Source organism: Manis javanica, chromosome 1 (genome assembly GCF_040802235.1).
Source record: "Manis javanica isolate MJ-LG chromosome 1, MJ_LKY, whole genome shotgun sequence".
Lineage (NCBI taxonomy): Eukaryota > Metazoa > Chordata > Mammalia > Pholidota > Manidae > Manis > Manis javanica.
In genome coordinates this window covers 170,181,610-170,203,330 of record NC_133156.1, presented here as the reverse complement: position 1 = coordinate 170,203,330, position 21,721 = coordinate 170,181,610, and the positions used below count along the sequence as shown (strand labels likewise).

At 40.2% G+C, this 21,721-nt stretch overlaps 1 protein-coding gene across 1 annotated transcript in view; it reads left to right on the top strand.

Annotated features, from left to right (window-relative positions):
* The first annotated feature begins 499 nt into the window (after positions 1 to 499).
* USP39 (ubiquitin specific peptidase 39) overlaps positions 500 to 21,721 on the top strand; it is a 33,348-nt gene continuing 12,126 nt past the window's right edge. The window contains exons 1-9 of the mRNA XM_037012181.1: positions 500 to 858; positions 3,445 to 3,514; positions 4,752 to 4,846; positions 5,856 to 5,992; positions 7,120 to 7,272; positions 16,479 to 16,704; positions 17,982 to 18,059; positions 19,244 to 19,311; positions 19,830 to 20,018. Coding sequence (XP_036868076.1) covers positions 591 to 858; positions 3,445 to 3,514; positions 4,752 to 4,846; positions 5,856 to 5,992; positions 7,120 to 7,272; positions 16,479 to 16,704; positions 17,982 to 18,059; positions 19,244 to 19,311; positions 19,830 to 20,018 — 1,284 coding nt within the window. The 5' untranslated portion in view covers positions 500 to 590. The remainder of the gene's footprint in view (positions 859 to 3,444; positions 3,515 to 4,751; positions 4,847 to 5,855; positions 5,993 to 7,119; positions 7,273 to 16,478; positions 16,705 to 17,981; positions 18,060 to 19,243; positions 19,312 to 19,829; positions 20,019 to 21,721) is intronic.

Sequence of the window (21,721 nt, the reverse complement as noted above, 5' to 3'; positions counted from 1 at the left end):
GCATGTTTAGAATCAACTCCACCTCCAATTGCACCTCCATAGAACCCGTTCAGGGCGGTGGATGGGGTAGTAAAAATCACAGGTCCTGAAGTTTGAGCTTTATTAGTGTCATGGTTAAGTTCCTCTCTTCCGACGTTTGCATTTTCTTGTGATACTGAGAACAGTCCTCTAAATGTGGCGTTAGAACCGCCAGCTTGCTGCATGAAATGGTTAATTTGGGGATATCTTTAGTTCTGTGCAGGAGCGTCAGTCTCCTAGGCTCACACTTTGGAGACAACCTCGTAATCATGGTTTCGGGGCAGAAAGTATCTTGAAAAAATCGGGCCCAGTGAGAACTTTAATCCAGAAATTCCCTAGCCAATAAAAGGTTTTGGTTTCCTGGCGTTAGTCCTTTGTTTCGTTCACAATACGCAGCTGCAAACAAGCCACAAGAGGCGCAGTACTCCCACAGGGCTTCTGCGGAGTGATTTGTCCCCATCGGCGACTCGTAGAGAGCCCGGGCACGGTAACAGCGCCGGTCTTGATTGGCTGCCTGCCGCGCGTCCGAGGAGGCCTGGAACTTGCGCGCGGCGACTCGGCCGGTAGTGGCGATGTCCGGCCGATCCAAGCGGGAGTCTCGAGGTTCCACCCGTGGGAAGCGCGAGTCCGAGTCACGGGGCAGCTCGGGTCGCGTCAAGCGGGAGCGAGATCGGGAGCGGGAGACCGAGGCGCCGAGCTCGCGGGGCAGCCCAGTGCGTGTGAAGCGGGAGGTGCAGTCGGCGAGCGCTCGGGAGGCCCTGGCGCCCATCGTCCCCTCGGTGCGGGTGAAGCGGGAGCGTGAGGCGGACGAGGAATCCGAACCTGAGCGGGAGGTGCGAGGTGCGCGGGGCTGGGCTGGGCCGGGCCGGGCCAGGCGCGGCGCGGGCTGCACTCTTGGGTTCTTTTTCTCTTTGCAACCTCCCATCCTTGGGGGTGGGAATTCACACTCCACCAGTTTTCGCGGCCCAGCTCGACTGCGTTCCAAAGACAGTACTAGTCTTAATAAAAACCGTAGTTGTGACGTTTTAAACAACAGCAATAACAGCAGCTTCTCTTTTACGAATGCCTAAGCGCAGGCTCAGTGCTGTTGTAAATAATCAGAAAATAATTTACAAAAATTATGCTACCTCTTTCAGTTTTTACAAAACACCCGAGACGCGGGTCTTATAATTTCTGGAATGTGAGTCCACAGCACCACCTGCACCATAATGCCCTACCATTCGAGGCCTGCTACTGAAACTCACTGTCGTTTGGAAGGTGGATTTTACGTGTCTGTCCCTTTGTAAATAAGTGGAGGTTGTCCTGGTACCCACCACCTTTGGGAGCCCGTCTAACAACTGCCAGTGAGTCTCTCCCCTTCATGGCTGCACCCTTTGCTTCCTTCCTCTGGTTTCTCTGCTTTTCGTTGCACTCCTTGTGATTTATAGAGACCGCTTCACCCAGCCTTGGTTCCCTGTCTTTTTTCCAATTTGTCCATTTTACTCTACCTTAAGTAGGTTTTCACCACATGTGAAGCTTTTTGCCTCTTCACTCCAATTACATTTCCTTCTCTGAATTTCAAACTCCTGGCTTGAACATGTTCCTTACATACTTGCCTTCTGGTGAGTAGGAGCCTATTGAAGTAGCAAGTGAATATATCACCAGGTTACATGCTAGGGGTGGGATTCTTGGGAGGGGGTCCTCATTGTCCAAGACTTTATATTTCTATCTGCTGGAACTGGTTATCTGTATGTGATTATACTCTTACATTAACTCAAACTTCTTGCTCAGGGTCCTCCATTTGACATATTTTTATATTACGCACAGGGTCCAGAATAGCACCTTGCTCATAGAAAGTGCTTTGCTTGATGAATGTTCTTTGAATAATTAGTAATTTCAGAGTATTCTTTGATTTTCTTAAATATTTTGTCAGCTTCAGGTTTCCCTGTCTTTGGAAGAGAAACTGTTAGATATTTTGCACAGTTGTGGGGAGGAGATTGTTTTCTCTGGGGGCACACTAGGACCTCAGTTGCTGTTACTGGCTTGTCTTTTTTTTTTTTATCATGAAATAGATCACAGGTGCTAAGATGGACTGAATGTAATACACAAGTCCAGTTTAAAGAAGAGTGCAGATGTGCATCCTTAAATCTACCAAGAACTGTGAAGGGTCTGAGATCTGTTTGCAAGTTACCAAGTTATACTGCCCAGTTTCATGGATGCTGATGGACGACAGGGGATCAATTCTTGTGGTGTCATTTCCCACAGTGTAGCACCAAGAGAACCCATATACACAGTGGGAATTCATTCCAAGAGGGCAACTCTGAGCATAGAGAACCCAAATCTTTTATAATGGTCTGTGAGCTTGCCTTCCCCTTTCCTCTGTAGGGAGACACTGTCTCTGTCTTCTAAGGCTGTTTTCTATACAAACATCCTTGACGAGATAGTCTTGAGACAGTCAGTCAGTGGCTCTGGTCACAATATGAGCAGAAATGTGAGAGGCCTATAGATAATTGTCTCCAAACAGTGATACGAAGCTCCCAAAAGCCCCTTCCAAGTTGTATCCTTGCTTAGGTGATAACTATTCTGAATTTTTTCCTAATTTCTATTTTATTTATAGTTTTACCTCATGTGTATCCTTACATAGTACTGTTTTATTTGGTGTTTGATATAAATGGATAATACTTTACTTAACCTTCCAGTTTACCTTTTTTTTTTTTTTTTTGCTAGTTCTATTTTTGACATCCAGATAAATGTTCATGGCTACATAGTGTTCTATTGATGACATAAATATTTCTCCATTTTATCTGTGGTGGACATTTGTGTTATTCCCAGTTTGGGTGCTTTCAAATATTGCTGCTGTAAATATTTTTTAGTAATGCACTCCTGGTGCATGTGTGCAAAAATTTCTCTAGGATATGTAAGTGGAATACAGATGGCTGGGTCAAACGGTCTGCATGTTTTTCAGTTTTGATCTTGATCTACTATTCTCCAAGTGGTTGTAACAGTTTACACTCCCACCAGCAGTATATGAGCACTCATTCTTGCTTCATGTATTATCAACACTTGGTATTTTCTGATTTTATTTTTTCTGCTCTGGTAGGTATGAAGTGATATATATCATTGTGCAAGGAAATTTGCATTTTCTTGACTTACTGATGAGGGCTGTATTCCTCATTTTCTATTAGGTTGTTTGTCTTTTTCTTACTGCTTCACCAAATTTCTTTATGTAATCTACACATGAATCCTTTGATGGTTATATGTGTTTCAGATATATTCCCTGTATCTGTTTACAGCTTGTTTACATAGTGGACTTTTTGGGTGTTGCCAGGCCACTGGTACAGTTCATCCTGATGAGTTTTTCCCATTTCCGTGTTTCTTTGTTTGTACTATTAATTGACCCTGAGTTTGGGTTCCTATTTTTATAGCCTGTGATTATTTTCCTTTCAGCAAAGAATGGCCGTGTGGATTCTGAGGACCGGAGGAGCCGCCACTGCCCATACCTGGATACCATTAATAGGTCAGCAGGACAGGGATGCTGAGGGCAGCAAAAAGCAACAGAATCTATGCAGAATCTTCCTTGAACTGCACATTGAATAACATCTTCACAAATTTTATCCCTTTTAAAGCTTTCTGCCCAGATAATTGTGCTCCTTACCATGTTTATTAATCTTTGCCTTTCAATTTAAAGTATCAAGTCATTTCTTTTAGGGTGGGCACACATATAAAGAGCTTTTAGTTCAGTTTGAATTTGTCTGATGGAATAATGGGGTATGTAGTGACCTTAAAATGACAATAGCAAATTTAAACATTTATTGAGCATTCACTATGTGCTAGTGCTATTCTAGATGTGTGGAATTCAACAGAAAAACTGAAAAAATATGTCTTAGAGCAGAGATAGTTTCCTCCTCATGATACTCTTTCTTCTGGCATCCTAGCATGCTTTTCAACTTATGTTCTAGGGTAGCAGTGTCCAGTAGAACTTTTTGCATAATGGAATTGCTCTTCATAAGGACTGATAAGCCACTGTGCCTAGTGAGCACTTGAAATATGGCTTGAGGAACTGAGTTTTAAACTTTAAGTTTAGATGCCAGTAGCCATCAGTGGCTTGTGGCCCCTTTAATGGATAGTGCAGCTTTCCTGGGGCCATTATTAATTAATTATAAATGCTTGAGAAAAAAATCCCTCTGTTACTTGTGAATTAAGTGGAAGTAAAGTTCTATCTCTTAACCTACCCAATTATAACATTATTTTGCACTTGAATAAATAGATCTGTTTGTATATATTCCCCTAATATTCTTCAGGCTTCCCATTTATTTTTGTGAACAAAAATATAATTTTCATTTATGAAAGGTTTTATTCACTCTTTCCATGTTCTTCCACTCCTGGTCGTTTAAGTTGGAGTGCTGTTGAGGCCCTGTTACTTTAGTCCTACTTAAAGCTTCCCTTCAGAAGAAGTTACTGTAGTGGAATATTCTCAACTGGCTATAAATAATAAAAACAAAGAGTGTCACTGGCATTGTGTGTCTGGTGGAGACCTTGACACTACTTGGGGCTTGGTGGATGGAGGTGCTCTATTAAATGTCCAGGTGAGGAATAGTTAGTGTTCCCCGTGGTTTATATACGTGGTGGTTGAACCATTCTCTGAAGGATGCTGTGTGACGCTGTGGAACACAGAGCCAGTGCTGCTTCACTTGGGTGCTCTCCTAGACCCCCACCTCTACTCACTGTTTTTTCCTTTTGTTTGGTTCTCACAGGAGTGTGCTGGACTTTGACTTTGAGAAACTGTGTTCCATCTCCCTCTCGCACATCAATGCCTATGCCTGTCTGGTGTGTGGCAAGTACTTTCAGGGTAAATAAACATTATGTATTATAAACTTACTAAGTTTTCAGCACTAGCCATGGGTCTACTCCAGAGGTCCAGAGAGATTTTTTTTTAAGTAAGTAAGCTGCTGTCAACAGTCATGTCTAATAATTCCTATCTTTGTTTCCAGGAGATTGGGATACTCTTAGGAAATCAACAGAGATTGTCTGATCAGAACTGAATACATATGACAGGGAGGGAGCTATTCATGTTAAAGATTGTGTAAGAAATCTCAAAAATTGTGAGTTGTTGAATCTGATGTTTTCTATACTTATGTCTTCTTCTGAGAGTCCTTGTGCAGTAAGGACTTTTTCATATGGAAACTTACTAATTCAGTTCATTCAGACCAAGTAAATGCTATGTACATAGTATAGTGGAGGATTCAAAAGAAATATAAACTACATTCTTTGCTCTTACAAGGAGCTTATAAATAAATAGTCAAGATTAACACACCAAACAATCAATAAATGCTATAAAACCATAAAGATTACTGCTAGACACTGTGGCACAGGTGGGACTTGAACTGCAGGATATAATAGTGTTTGAGTGGGCTAAGGGAGAGGGATTCTAGAAAGGAGTGACAACATGAACAAAGGTTCATAGGTGCAGGATTGTCCTGAATATGAACACCTGGAAATTCAGGACTGAGTGATAAGGGCCTGTCATAGGATATGTATAGCAGGGTATGTGTGCATCTGTATTACTAATATGTATTACTAATTTTTTATGATAAATTAACTCCTACACTCATGGTTCATATTCATATATGAAATTAGTTTCTCCCATCATTGTCATGCCTCTAAAGTAACTATGTTCTTTCTTGCTAAATTTTGTGATGAGAGAAGTTCACGTAGGAGATCCATTTCATGGAGTACATAGTACTTTGTTTTTACTAATGTGACATGTTCCAGTACAAAGGAATGAAAAGAAAATCAAGCCTAATCTGATCCTTGCTGGAATCTGCCCTTCTCTTAAAGCCTCTCATTCTTCCCTACAGGCCGGGGCTTGAAGTCTCATGCCTACATTCACAGCGTCCAGTTTAGCCACCATGTCTTCCTTAACCTCCACACCCTCAAGTTTTACTGCCTTCCAGACAACTATGAGATCATTGATTCTTCACTGGAGGACATCACAGTGAGTGTACAGAGGCTTGTTTTGGAACTAGTTCTCTTGGAATCTGTCCCAGGGCTCCTGGGGATCTGCTGGATTCTGAGGAGAGGGTTCTTTCCCTTTGGGGAGAACCAGGGAAACCCAGTTAGAAGGTCAGGATTCATAATTAGGGCCTTTGCTCTTCTAATTGGGGTGAAAGCATTTTTGTGAAATGAATTATCCTTCTACACTTTGGAGTTGGGATGTGAATGAAATGGGCCTGGCACAGGACAGTGGATACCAAGCTGCGGACCAGCTCTTTGCTACTTTTGACAGGATGTGGCTGGAGTGGCAAAAGTGTTCCATCTGGAAGCTCTGGTTTGCGACCTGTGCCAAGAGTCACTGTACTTTAAGGGGAGCGTATAAAAAGGCCTTTTGGGTTTGGTTAATTTTGAAATTGTTGGTTATTATTTACCTTTTCAGCAAGTGTCAGCATATTGATTATGCTGAATGCTCTTTATTTTTAAGGAAAGCTTGATGTTTCATAGTGTTTGAAATACTATTTATGTTACTATCATAAGTTTTAGAGGCCTGTTAATAATTGAGGTTAAAGTAGTTATCAACTATACTTACAGAGGGAGAAACTGAAATAAATTCAAGGGTTTAAAGTGAGTTAGTAGAGGCCTCTGTTCAGCCTGTGACGTGATGACCCTCGTAGCTCTAGGATGGGGAATGTTCTGAATTTGCCCCTTTTACCACAGGGAGTCATGAGATTTCAGCCTGCACAGAGGTGATAGGCACTCCTGGTCCTGCTCTGGGTCCATCATACTGGCTCTGTGGGAGGTCCTAGCTGAGACTCAGACCCTTGCTTCTTGCAGAGACTTGAGTGTCATTCATTTTCTGACAGTCATTTGTCATGGAGTTGGCCGCAAAGACCTGGGATTCAGTGATTTTGGGTTATGCACAGAGATCCCCTTCTAGATTAATAATGTGGAGAGGGCCTATTTCATGTTACGTCATTCTTTATACCCATTGTTGGGAGCATTCCTGTTGTTGGGTGAGACATTTGTGACCAAAATGTTTTTTGTTTTTGGCAGAAATTGCTTTTCCATATATATCTTGTAAACTTTGTAGCTAGCCCTTAAACAACTTAAAATTTTCTTGCTTTGCAGTATGTGTTGAAGCCCACTTTCACAAAGCAACAGATCGCAAACTTGGACAAGCAAGCCAAATTGTCCCGGGCATATGATGGTACCACTTACCTGCCAGGTATTGTGGGCCTGAATAACATAAAGGCCAACGACTATGCCAATGCTGTTCTTCAGGTAGGATCTGGATGGGGGCAGTGAGGGGGGTCACCCAAGAACACTAGGAAGGTTGCCTGAGAAATGACTGCCTTCTGGTATGGTGCAGTCAGATGGTCCCTATGTACCAAGTGTTGTTGAGAACTATACTTGAGTATTTGTTCTACACAAGGCAGAACATTCTTATGTCTGCTCAAGGGGCTGCTGCTGAAGGGTGAGGATCTCTGTGGGAAAGAGGGATAGGATCGGTGTGTGGCCTGACAATACCAAATAAGAAACACATAATATAGGTGATGCTTTTTTTTTTAATGGTGCACCTATTCATTGTGCCGGCTATTTGATGTCTTGGTCTTGGCCCCATGCTTAAGCCCTGAAGTGGGAAAAGCAGGTAAAGTTGTCTTATTTGCAATTAAGTTTGTTTCTTAAAAAGTTATTAGTATTTGTGCATTGTGTAGAAAAATTGGAAAATGTTGGTAAGCATAAGAAAAATAATAATCCTGCTCACCAAAAAAAGTGATTAAAAAAGAATTATAAACACTTACTGTTGGGGGAGATGTAAAAAGTCTAAAGGGAAAACCTCATTCCTTTCTTTCCCTAGCTCCGCATCCTGGGTGCTTAACAGTATATATACATCTCCAGAATTTTTTCCGAACACATATATATATATATATGCATAATATTCTGTCATGTGGCAATATCATGAGTTATTTTGCTATTTCCCAATTGACAGATAAAATTTAATTTGTTTCACATTAATTTTTTCTGTTACCAGTGTTACTGGGAGTGTCCTACATATAGTCTTGTACTTTTTGTGTCATTGTTACATTTTATTGTATTTCTTTTTTTGAACTTTAAAAATACAATAATTTTTAATATTTTATATAAAGTAATATGGCATATATATGTATCTTTATGTATATCTTAAAAGTATATCATGAAATTCATAAATATTCTTGTGCAACATCCTTAATGATTGTATTTTAATCCATTTTGTTGATGAATTATAATTTATTTACCCATCTCCTCCTGTATTAGTGCATTGAGAGTCTAGATTCTAGGCTGTAGTGAATTTGTAGCAACTTACAAACCCACCAGCAACATAAAAGAGTGTCCTTCATCTTGCACTGTCATTGCTACAATTGAAAAAATATTTTTACATTTTGATTGGTATTTCCATTTTAATCTACCTTTTTTTATTTGCTTCTGAAGTTGATAACATATCTTTTCATGTATTGTTAGGCCTTATGTGCTCATTTTTTGATTGGTGGTTCATTTTACTGATCTTTATTGTACATAATACAGATATATATATATACACACACATATATATATATATAAATAAAAAATACTAGTCTTTTTCTTTTTTTAAAAAAATTTTATCAAATGTACATCACAGTGGTTCAACAGTCCCCTTCCCCCTTGGTAACCACTAGTCACTTCTCAGTGTCTGTGAGTCTAGTGCTGTTTTGTTCCTTCCGTTTTGCTTTGTTTTTATACTCCACAAATAAGTGAAATCATACGGTATTTGTCTTTCTCACCTGGCTTTTTTCACTGCGTATACTACCCTCTGGATCCATCTATGTTATTGCAAATGGCAGGATTTCTTTTCTTTTTATGGCTGAATAATATTTGATTGTGTTTATGTACCACATCTTCTTTATCCATTCGTCTATTGATGGACACTTAGGTTGCTTCCATATCTTGGCTATTGCAGACGGTGCAGTGATAAACATAGGGGTGCATATATCTTTGAATCAGGGATTTTGTTTACTTCAGGTAAATTCTTATGAGTGGAATTACTGGGTCAAATGGTATTTCTATATTTAGTTTTTTAAGGAACCTCCACACTGCTTTTTACAGCAGTTGCACCAATTTGCAAGTTCCACCAACAGTGTAGGAGGTTTCCTATTTTGCTGCAACCTCACCAGCATTGTTATTTCTTGTCTTTTGGATAGTGGCTATTCTAACTGGTATGAGGTGATACCTCATTGTGGTTTTAATTTGCATTTTCCTGATGATTAGTGATGGGAGCATCTTTTCTTGTGCCTGTTAGCCATTTGTATTTCTTCTTTGGAGAAATGTCTGTTCAGGACTTCCACCCATTTTTTGATGGGGTTATTTGTTTTTAGGGTGTTATGGTGCGTGGGTTCTTAATATATTTTGGATGTTAATCCCTTATCAGATGAGTCATTTACAAATCTATTCTCCCTTACTATAGGATGCCTTTTTGTTCTGCTGATGGTGTCCTTTGCTGTACAGAAGCTTTTTAGTTTGAGGTAGTCCCACTTGTTCATTTTTTATTTTGTTTCCCTTGCCCAAGGAGATGTGTTCAGGAAGAAGTTGCTCATGTTTTATATTCAAGAGATTTTTGCTTATTTTTTTTTTCTAAGAGTTTTATGGTTTCATGACTTACATTCTGGTCTTTGATCCATTTCGAGTTTACTTTCATATATGGAGTTAGACAATAATCCAGTTTTATTCTCTTACATGTTGCTGTCCAGTTTTGCCAACAGCAGTTGTTGAAGAGGCTGTCTTTTCCCCATTGTATATCCGTGGCTCCTTTATCATATATTACTTGACCACATATGTGTGGGTTTGTATCTGGGCTCTCTGTTCTGTTTCATTGATCTGTTCTGTTCTTATACCAGTACCAAATTGGTTTTTGATTACTATGGCTTTGTATTACAGCTGGAAGTCAGGGAGCATAATCCCCCCAGCTTTGTTCTTTCTCAGGATTACTTTGGTTGTTTGAGATTTTTTGTGGTTCTATATGAATTTTAGAACTGTTTGTTCTTCATTGAAGAATGCTGATGGTATTTTGGTAGGGATTGCATTGAATCTGTAGATTGCTTTAGGCAGGATGGCCATTTTGACAATATTAATTCTTCCTATCCATGAGCATGGGATAGATTTCCATTTTTTGGTGTTGTCTTGGATTTCTTGAATATCTTGTAGTTTTCAGAGTATAGGTCTTTTACCTCCTTGGTTAGGTATTTTGTTTTTTGATGCAATTGTAAATGGAGTTGTTTTACTGATTTCTCTTCCTGCTAGTTCATTGTTAGTGTATAGGAATGCAACAGATTTCTGTGTATTAATTTTGTATCCTGAAACTTTGCTGAATTCAGTTATTCTAGTAGTTTTTTGGTGTATTCTGTAGGGTTGTCTATGTATAATATCATGTCATCTGCAAATGGTGAGTTTAACTTCTTCCTTACCAATCTGGATGCCTTTTATCTCTTTGTGTTGTCTGAATGCCGTGGCTAGGACCTCCAGTACTATGTTGAATAAAAGTGGGGAGAGTGGGCATCCTTGTTTGGTTCCTGATCTTAGAGAAAAAGCTTTCACAGCTTTTCGCTATTAAGTATGATGTTGGCTGTGGGTTTGTCGTATGTGGCCTTTATTATGTTGAGATGCATACCCTCTGTACCCATTTTGTTGAGAGTTTTTAACATGAATGGATATTGAATTTTATTGAATGCTTTTTCAGCATCTATTGAGATGATAAGCAGTTTTTATTCTTTTTGTTAATGTGGTGTATGATATTGATGGGTTTACGAATACTGTATCATCCTTGCATCCCTGGAGTAAATCCCATGTGGTAATGATGGATGATCTTTTTCATGTATTTTTGGATTTGGTTTGCTAATATTTTGTTGGAGATTTTTGCATCTGTGCTCATCAGGGATATTGGTCTGTAATTTTTTTGTGTGTGGTGTCTTTGGTTTTGGTATTAGAGTAATGCTGGCCTCATAGAATGAGTTTGGAAGTATTCCCTCCTCTTCTGCTTTTTGGAATGCTTTAAGAAAGATAGGTACTAGCTCTTCTTTAAATCTTGGTAGAATTTGGCTGTGAAGCTGTCTGGACCTGGAGTTTTGTTTTGGGGGAGTTTTTTGATTACCAGTTTGACTTCATTGCTGGTAGTTGGTCTGTTCAGATTTTCTGTTTCTGCCTTGGTCTGTCTTGGAAGGTTGTATTTTTCTAGGAAGTTGTCCATTTCTTCTAAGTTTTCCAATTTTTTGGCGTATAATTTTTCATAGCATTCTCTAATAATTCTTTGTATTTCTGCAGTATCTGTTGTGATTATTTTGTCTTCATTTCTGATTCTGTTTAATGTGTGTACATTCTTTTTTTCTTGATAAGTCTAGCTAGTGGTTTATCTATTTTATTTTCTGAAAGAACCAGCTCCTGGTCTCACTGATTTTTTTCTGTTGTTTTATTCTTCTCTACTTATTTATTTCTGCTCTAATCTTTATTAGGTCCCTCTGCCTACTGACTTTAGGTTTCATTTGTTCTTCTTTTTCCAGTTTCTTTAATTTTGATTTTAAACTGTTTATTTGGGATTGTTCTTGTTTATTGAGGTAAGCCTATATTGCTATGTGCATCTTCTTAGAACTGCCTTTGCTGTGTCCCACAGATTTTGGGCTGTTGTGTTTTTGTTTTCCATGTATTGCTTGATTTCTGTTTTAATTTGTTCATTGATCTGTTGATTATTTAAAAGCATATTGTTTAGCCTCCATATATTTGTAAGTCTTTTTGTTTTTTTGTATGTAATTTATTTCTAGTTTCATACCACTATGGCCTGAGAAGGTGCTTGATACAATTTCAATCTTTTAAAATTTATTGAGGCTCTTCTCTGGGCCTAGTATGTGATCCATTCTGGAGAACATTCCATGTGCACTTGGGAAAAATGTGTATCCTGCTGCTTTTTCCTGGAGTTTTCTGTAGATATCTGTTAGGTCCACTTGATCTAATGGATTGTTCAGTGCCTCTGTTTCCTTATTTATTTTCTGTCTGATTCATCTGTCTATTGATGTGAGTGGCATGTTAGAGTCTTCTGAAATGAATGTGTTGCAATCTATTTCTTCTTTAATTTGGTTAGTATTTGTTTTACATATTTAGGTGCTCCTATGTTGGGTGCATAGATATTTATAATGGTTATGTCCTCTTGTTGGACTGATATGTTTTTTATTATGTAATGTCCTTCTTTGTCTCTTGTTAACTTTCTTTGTTTTGAAATCAATTTTGCCTTATAGAAGTACTGCGACTCCTGCATTTTTCTCCCTATTATTTGCATGGAGTATCTTTTTCCATCCCTCCACTTTTAGTCTGTGTATGTCTTTGGGTCTGAAATGAGTCTTTTGTAGGCAGTATATAGATGGGTCTCGTTTTTTTATCCATTCTGCTACTCTTTGTCTTTTGATTGGTGGGTTCAGTCCATTTACATTTAAGGTGATTATTGATAGATAGGTACTTATTGCCATTTTATTAATTGTTTCTGCTGTTTTTTAATATCTCCTCTCTGTTCCTTTCTTCTCTTTTATATTCTTTTGTTACTGATGGTTTTCTTTAGTGTTGTAATTGGATTTCTCTTTTTAAAAATTTATTTTTGTGTGTGTGTATTTATTTGTAGGCTTTGGTTTTGTGGTTATCAAAGGTTCAAGGATAGCTTCTTTACTATATAATAGTCTATCTTAAATTGCTGATTACTCTATTTCAAACACAATCTAAAGGTACTTTTTTTCCCTTCTTCCTCCCCCACAATTTTTGCATTAGATATTGTAATCTGCACTTTCTGTATATCCCTTAACTGATTTTGTGTATAGTTGATTTTGCTTCTTTTGTTTTAATTTTGTACTTGTTTGGTAATGAGTTGGTTTACCACCTTTACTGTGGGTTTATTTTCACTGGTGAAAGCTATTTAGCCATAGGGTCATTTCCATCTACAGCAATCTCTTTAACATATCATGTAGGACTGGCTTAGTGGTAGCAAATTCCTTCAACTTTTGTTTATCTGGAAATTGTTTAATCCCTCCTTCAAATTTAAATGATAAACTCTTGCTGGGTAGAGAATTCTTGGTTGGAGGACCTTCTGTTTCAGCGCATTAAATATATCATGCCACTCCCTTCTGGCCTGAAGAGTTTCTGTTGAGAAGTCTGCTTATAGCTTGATGGGATTCCCTTTATAAGTAATCTTTTCTCTCTCTCTGGCTGTGTTCAACACTCTGTCCTTGTCCTTGATCTTTGCCATTTTAATTATTGTATATTTTGGTGTTTTCTTGCTGGGGTTCCTTTTGTTAGGGGACCTCTGTGCTTCTATGACCTGAGTGTCTATTTCCTTCCCCAGATTGGGGAAGTTTTCAATAATTATTTCCTTAAAGAGACTTTCTATCCCTTTGTCTTTCTCTTCTCCTTCAGGTACCTCTATTATGCAAATACTGTTTCATTTGGATTGGTTATGTAGCTCTTATCATTATTTTGTTCCTAGAGATCCTTTTTCTCTCTGTTCCTCAGCTTCTTTGTTTTCCTGTTCTCTGATTTCTATTTCATTTACCATCTGCTCCACATGATCTAATTTATATTTAAATTCCTCCAGTGTATGTTTCATTTAAGATACTGTATTCTTCAGCTCTGAGTGGCTGTTTTTCAGGTTTTCTGTCTCTCTGTTGACGTCCTCCTTGAGATCTTGAATACGTTCCTGTAAATCCGTGAGCATGTTTATGACACTTATTTTGAAATCTTTATCAAGAAGATTGGTGATCTTTGTTTCATTTAGCCCTCTTTCCAGGTTCTGTCTTGTAGTATTGATTGGATCAAATTCCTCTGCCTGCTCATTTTGTCAGGGATTCTGTTTCTTCCTTTGTATTAGATGTCTGCTATGCTTTTTGGTCTAAAAAATAATAGCTTTATGAAGAAGGTGTGCTGTGGTGCCCAGAAGCTCAAGATTGTTTACTCTCTAGTGCCTGGTTCTGTTTATCGGGGCCCCCAGCTGTTGGTGTGCCATGGGTGGGGCACCTTTCTGTCTGGCTTCTGTAGTGGTCTAAGTCTGGGCGGGCAGTTTGCCTGAGCTGCTGCCTTTGTGATCAGCTCAGGAATCTGTTGAACTCATTATGGGTGGGTCATCCTCTGCCTCATCTGTAGCAATAGTGGGGCTGCAGAATTAACAGGGTGGGTGGACCAGTGTGCGGCTCTGCTCTGGCTGGACTCGCAGCACTGGGTTTGGATACCTGCAGGGAAGAAGGAGCTCTTGGGACTGGCTTCTGCAGGCACCTCCCCAGTTGGGCTAAAATGGAGCCAAGGAATCTGGGAGAGTCTCACTCAGCCTGCCAGGCAGCAAAGTTTGATGCTCCTGGGCCAGGTGGGTTGGTTCCTGGCAGTGTGTGCACAGGGAGGTTCCTTGAGGCTGTGTTGCTAGCAATGGGATGGAGTGTCTGGAGCTTCCAGGAGTTCCTGATTGTTGTGCCGAGGAAGGGCTAGGGAGGTATCCTCCACCTGCCCTTCTCCTCAGGAGAACGTTCGGTCCAACCCTCACCCCTCTGGTACCCCTCCCACTGCTGGCAAGTCTTTCAAACTGCCGCTTCTGCTTTGGGTCTCAGGACTGGAGGAGCACGCCTGCCCTCCACTCTGTGGGGGAGTCTCAGCCTCCCAGAGGGTTCTGCCTTCCCTTGGTGTCCAGCTCTGATTATCACCGGAACTCAATGTAATGTGGGCTTGTGCTGCTTCCAGAGCAGATCTCCAGGGCCAGGTGTGCAGTGCTCCTGGGCTCCTACCCCCTCCCCTCTCCATTTCTCTTTCTTTAGGCTTGTGTTGGGGGAGGGCTTGGGTTCTGCTCAGTCTCGGTGTTGCTGTCTCACCCTTCTCTGTTGTGGTCCTCTCTCCTTCCTCAGGTGCAGGGGGTCTGTTCTGCAGTCTTCAGGTTGTTTTCAGGTCTTGTTACATTTGCTGTGTTGTCCTCTGTGTTTTTGGGAGGTGGTTTTCATCTTGCCTTTGTATTCTGCCATCTTTCATATTATCCTTTTTCTGTTGTATGTGTTGCAATTCTTCCTAGGTCTTATTTGACCTTTATACTTTGTTTATGGTATTTTTTCACAAATGGGTAAGAAATTATAAAAGTATATCTAAAAGTATATCTGAAAGTATAGTTTTGTGTCTCCCACTCATGTCATGCCACGTCCCTGGAAAGGTCAAATTCTCAGGTAGCCTCTGTGGCTTTGTGAAGACTGCTACGGGATGGACAGATGGGATTTGAACATTGTTGGGGCAGTTAGTCTTGACTTTGTGATGGGTTTTATTTCCCATAGGATGCCCTTTTATTAAGTAGATGAGCAAATCTTTTGTGATATTTTCACTAAAATTGGATTGAATGGACCAAGTACTCATCAGGAGGCTAAAGTTCTCTTCAAGGATACCTGCTGTTTGTATTATTGCTGAAGCCAGAGAGCAACCTCTTTCTTCAGTGTGAATAATTGAGAATTAGGGTAAACTTTGTCCACACTCTTCTCCTTTTGAAAGTAACTCTCTTTGTTTAGTAATTATTCTCTAAGCAGGATGGCCTTATTTCTGTAGCTGAGCTGCTTAGGCTTATAAGGGCTTTCCTCTTCACCTCTGTGGTAATGGTGCTCTCTATATCCTGAATTGCCTCCCCCAGAGGTGCCTGGTTGTATTGTATTTAGTAGAACCTTTCTGTCCTCTTTTAAGTGGAGTACCTTGCCAAAGAAATGCTCCAGTATGCACAGCACTGGTGTGGATTCATGAACCCATTAAGGAGACTGCACATTATTTAGGTCTGTTCTGTGGTCTCCTTCCTAGGTTTGTAGCTCACACTAACGAGCATGTATTCCTTCCTGAACTAACATGGCTCGTTTTTACTTGGATGTCTAAAGAGGTAAAATTTATTTTCGTTCACTTAAAACCTTTTGACTGTTTTCTATCATAACAGAGTACATTCATTTTTAATATGGTTGCATGGTTTTATTAATGCCACATTTGGGGAAAACACCAAATTTTATCAAGGTGATTTTCATATTAATGTACAATTGAGAGATGGGGAAACTGTTGTCTCTTTAAGTAGTTATCTCTGCCCCAGACCAATGAATGCTGAGGAAGGAGTGTTTGGATTTCTAGCCTTCAGTTCCTTATACATCCAAACATCATCACAGGCCTTATCAAACAAAGGATTTTTAAATAAGTTGGTCAGTGGATTTGAATGCCTCTTTTTTTATCTCCTTTGTCATATCCACATCAAAGTGTTTACAGAACTGGACTTTGTATGAAACTGAGTATGAAGGATGTTTCTGTAATGTGAACTCTGTAAAACTAGTGTTTGCTTCTGACTCCTTAAGGCCATCACAGGCATGGCTCTATTAGAAGAGCTTTCTTTGGGAGAGAGTGTGACTCCCACGGGTTCTGCAGAAAGGGACTTTGAATTAATTGGAGTGTTTGACTTCCAGGCTCTTTCTAATGTTCCTCCTCTCCGAAACTATTTCTTGGAAGAAGACAATTATAAGAACATCAAGCGTCCTCCAGGGGATATCATGTTCTTGTTGGTCCAGCGTTTTGGAGAGCTGATGAGAAAGCTCTGGAATCCTCGAAATTTCAAGGCACATGTTTCTCCCCATGAGATGCTTCAGGCTGTTGTCCTTTGCAGCAAGAAGACTTTTCAAATCACCAAGCAAGGTAAGGAACGAGTTATTCATGTTTTCTGACTTTAGGGCACCAAAACTTACTTGATGAACAAATTTACTTCCACTTGGCAGTGAGCCTTATGGTAGCCAGAGTGAGTGTCCAGTGGATTGTGTGGTAAAGTTCCTTTTTTTCTTTCATCCACCTGCCCTGCTCAGTCAGTCCCAGGAGATTGCAGCTGGATGGGAAGTCTGTCTTCCTTGGTAAACTGAACTATATGGCTCAGAGGAAAATCAGTGGCTGGGAAAGGCACCGACTGCTTTAAGCACCTGCCACCTTTGCTTCTCATTTTGTCATGTTGCAGACTAGGATATTCTGATGAACTGTTTTGACTGTTTTCATCCCTCTACCCAATTATTTATTGCCGTGTAAGTAAAGTGGACACTGTAGCTCTTAGTACCTGGATCTTATGCTGTATCATCTGGCATCCATGTCCATTTATTCACCATTCATACTGCTTCTGGTAGATTTTAGAGCTACAGGGATAAGAAAGATAATTTTTCTCTTTCAGGAGCTCCTCATTCTTGTGGAGAAAATACTTATATAAAAAGGTGATTAGATAACTATGATAGGAAATCAAGTGTGCTCTGGTAGGGAGAATGGATCAAGGATCCCCAATCGTACATGTGGTAGGTGGGACGGGGTCAGAGTTGGAGGAAAAGACACCTGAGTTTTAGGCAGACGGGGACACAGGTTGGGGGTGGGCATTCCAGCTAGACAGGACACTGTGAACAGAAGCATGGAGGTGCCTGGCACAGTAGAAGAGTGCAGGTAGCTTGACCCTTGGATTCCCGGGGACAGTGATTAGAGCTGAGCTGGCAGTTGGGAGGAAGGGATCAGATTGTTGGGTTTATATGCCAGTATAAGGAGCTTGGGAACAGTGGGGGAGTCAGTGAAGTCTCTTAAGCAAAGGTGTGACATCAGATTTGTTTTATAAACATTGTTCTGGCTGAGGAGTGACTTAGGGGGGAGTTCAATAATGGCTTTTGATGGGTAATCAAAATTGACTTTTGATGGATAATTGATTAGTGATGGAAATCAGATGTCCTAGTTGGATCAGAGAGCTGGAGTGAGAGGAAAGACTAAGAATTTGACCTTGAGGAATGCCAGCATTTAATGATCAGGTAGAGGAGGATGTCCAGGGAATGGGGTGGCATTGCCTGAGGGCAAGGAGGAAAACCAGGAATGTGGAGTCATGCCAACTGAGGTATGGTTTGGGTTATTATAACTGCCTCCAGCTTTGACATGTCCCACTCTTCCTTCTTTTCCAGGGGATGGAGTTGACTTTTTGTCCTGGTTTCTGAATGCTCTACACTCAGCTCTGGGGGGCACAAAGAAGAAAAAGAAGAGTAAGTCCTGTTATTTTGTAAAAAGGAACTTTTATTTGTTTGCTTTATTTTGAAAACATTTTGCAGTTTGCCATCCTTTTCTCCTTGACTGTCATTTCATGTTAGGATAGTATCTGTGTGCACATGGGCTAAATTTTGTTCTTTAGTAAGCTCCTCTGCATTTTTCTTCTTTAGGAAATGTTTATATCCAGGGGCATTTTTAGTAAGTGGAAATGTATATTCCTGTGCTCTGGAAATCCCCACCCAGTGTCAGACTGATGGCTTGTGCAGCATGTTGTCAACTTCTGGCACCCTGGCAAAGTGAGACTAGGTGTGGGAGAGGCTCAGTGGGTGGTTTGCATGGCTTATAAGTTGAATGGTAAAGCAGACTGGAAGCTGGTTCCTCACCCTGAGTCTATTCTTGGAGAAATGAGGCTGGCCTCCATACAGATGGTCAGATTTTGAGTACCTGTGCCCCTTAGCTTCCATGTTGGCTCAGTAGGAGTTAGACGTTTTTTACAAATGCCAAAAATAACTGGTAGCTTGAGAGACTGCTGAGCTAGGTGAATAATTTTGGAGACATAATGCAGTTTCCTTCTTTCTCTGTTCTGATGGTGTTAATGTTTCTTGATGTGGAATTGTCATGTGGTGCTCTTTCTGCTAGATGGTCCTACCCCATCCCACCAGGTGTCTTCAGCCTGTGTGTACCCTTGGAATTCTCTAACTCGTGTCCTGTCAGGATTCTAGAACACTGCTATGCTTTCTGCTCTGTTCTGTCCTGTAGTCTGTATTTTCTTTATATCCAACCAAGGGAGACAGGGTGGATGTTGTCTCCCCTTGCAGGCAGAATGTAGTTATGGGAAATTTTTGGATGTGTCTTCTTCTCCATGTGAATTTTTTGTGATTCACAAATCTACAAGCTCTGTAAGTCATTCATTCATTCCAAATGCACTCATTTTTCTCTTGTGGGCCAGACCTTGGGCTGGAGGGTCAAGGGCATCTTTGGAGAAGACACGCATAAATTATTTACACAGATAATTGTAAAGGTACTATGGTGTATATGTTAGAAAGTTACTTCTGTGTTTAGTGAGAGCTTTGGGTCTTATGCTGGAAGATGCTGGTTTATTTTAGAAATTTAAAAGGACAATATTTTGGAAATGCTTTCTAACCTAACAGAATTTGCATTTTGATTTCTGTTTGTACAGCTATTGTGACTGACGTTTTCCAGGGGTCCATGAGGATCTTCACTAAAAAGCTTCCTCATCCTGATCTGGTGAGTGGGTCGATCCTGGATCTTGGACTGATTTATATTGCCTGAAGGGATTTAGGTTGACAAAGCGATGCCTAGAGAACTGGTAAGGCCTCTGGCTCCAGGAAGAGGTTCTGCCAAACACCTGCCTCAGCACCCTCAGGTCCCTGTGGTAACCAGTGTGCCTGTTGGGGAGTCTGGTTGGATATAGTCTGCTGGTTTAAGTAGTATGGCCACTGGGTGGTGCTGGCATGTTTTTTCAGAAAGCTCAGATAACTTTCTAGATTGTCTAAAGGCTTATTAAAAAGTCTGGTATTTAACTAAAATCTCTCTGAAGATGGAAGCTCATTAGTTCTTGCATTAATCGAACCAGGTGGTGCTACTGCACATGAAACTGCCCATTCTCTTCGCCTCCCCTCTTCATTTACTTCAGTATAAAGTGAAGTAAATGTAAATGTAACAAAATAACCTTTCTTTCCATGTGTGGTGGTCTCCATGCTGTTCACACTCCTTCCCTCCTTTTTCTTCTCACTCATTTCTAGCCAGCAGAAGAAAAAGAGCAGCTGCTTCATAATGACGAGTACCAGGAGACAATGGTGGAGTCCACCTTTATGTACCTGACGCTGGACCTTCCTACCGCCCCCCTCTACAAAGATGAGAAGGAGCAGCTCATTATCCCCCAGGTGCCGCTCTTCAACATCCTGGCCAAGTTCAATGGCATCACTGAGAAGGTATCCATTTGCACACCCACCCTGCTGATACCCCTTTTCCACTTGATTTTTTTCATATTCTTTTTATACTTGAAAATTGCCACATGTGTGTGAGGCATTTATTATAAAGTGTGTTGTCTTTATTGAGCCTCTCAGGCTCCAAGCTCTCTAGCTGTTCACCCCCAACTCAAGCTGAATTATAGTGCCCTTTCTTGTGCTTTTCATACATCCCTTTCAACCTTCTGCTCCTGAGTAGTTTGGAGAAAGGAGGGGATATGCAGGACAAACTTACATAAGTAGGAAAAACTCCCATCTTAAAAAAAAAAATCAGTATTAAAGTGGAAAAGACAGAACTAAAATATAAATGGAGTTATATAATTTACTTACTGTAATATTATTACTCTCTGTTAAGTTAAAAAGTTTCTTGTTATCTGCTGAATTAACTGTTTATTGGTTTAATTTCCCTGTTCATCCTAGACAGATTTAATCCTTTTTGGTTCTTTACTAGGAGGATTTCTTTTCTTGATGCCTCATTCCGAACCCTTTTTTTTTCCCTCTGTTAAATAAGGTTCTTTTGTTTTCAGATATTAAATACCAATAAAAAACTAGTTAACATAAAAGAGGAACTTCATTGGAAGGCATCTCTTAGGATCTTAGGAAGACATTAATCTAATAGGACTTGGGAAGGATAGAACTAGAGAGATGGGGTTCTCAGAAATGGGGTCTGTTGACTGTCGCTTGCAAAGGCTGCTGATAACCTGAGCTCAGCTGCTCCAGTGCACAGCCTCTGCCACTTGCTGTAGGTTCCCAGGATGGAGTTGAAAAGGCCTGCGTGGATCAGGTGCCATTTTTGGTCAAGAACCTTGAGAAGGGGGAATTGTGAGCTAGGCAGGCACCCCAAGGAGTCTCTAAAGCATACTCTTCCCAACCCCCATTACTGTTTCCATCCAACATTCAAGTCAGTTGTCAGGTACTGTTAGCAAGCATAGTAAGCAAAACAAGCCCTGGATACCCATGAACAATTGCAGCTGCCCATGTCTCTCTCTCTCTGTTACACACACACAGACACATACAGGTAACAACGATACCTAAAATGTCTAACTGTTCTTAGACTCATTTCATTTTTGGCAGGTGAAAGAGAGCCTTTAGGGTTCGTGTAGCTCAATTTATTTTATTGGTTTTAAGTGACAGAGTTGGGAAATCTGAGTTTAGATTTTTTATCTGACTTTTTCCACTCTGCCACTTGGCCCTATTATCAGTGATAATATTAAGATTCCCATGGGCTCTCAGATTGGTTTGAGTTTATTCTTACTATAATATTAATTAAAGTAGTGTAAACATAAACATTGGTATGAGCTCCTTATACCTACAGCTTTTAAGCAAGTGTGAAATAACAAATGAAACCCATAAAATCTATTAACAGTGCTATTATAATGTGATGTTTAGCTAAAACCAAATTGCTCCTTGCTGTGTGAATGTGGTACTGATGTCCATGGTAAAGTTCCTTCCCCCATGTTTTCTTATATGCTCCTGAGAAACCTTTGTATGTTAGGCTGTGACATCATTTGGGTATTAAATCTGTCTATCCTTCATTAATCTGAGATAATTAAAAATAGTGCTTCTTGATGTCAACTTGTTTGTAGATATAAATGTGGGTAGTGAAATCTCTTGGCATTTACTTGATTTAAAATTTTTTTCTTTTTTCTTTTAATACAGTATTTTAT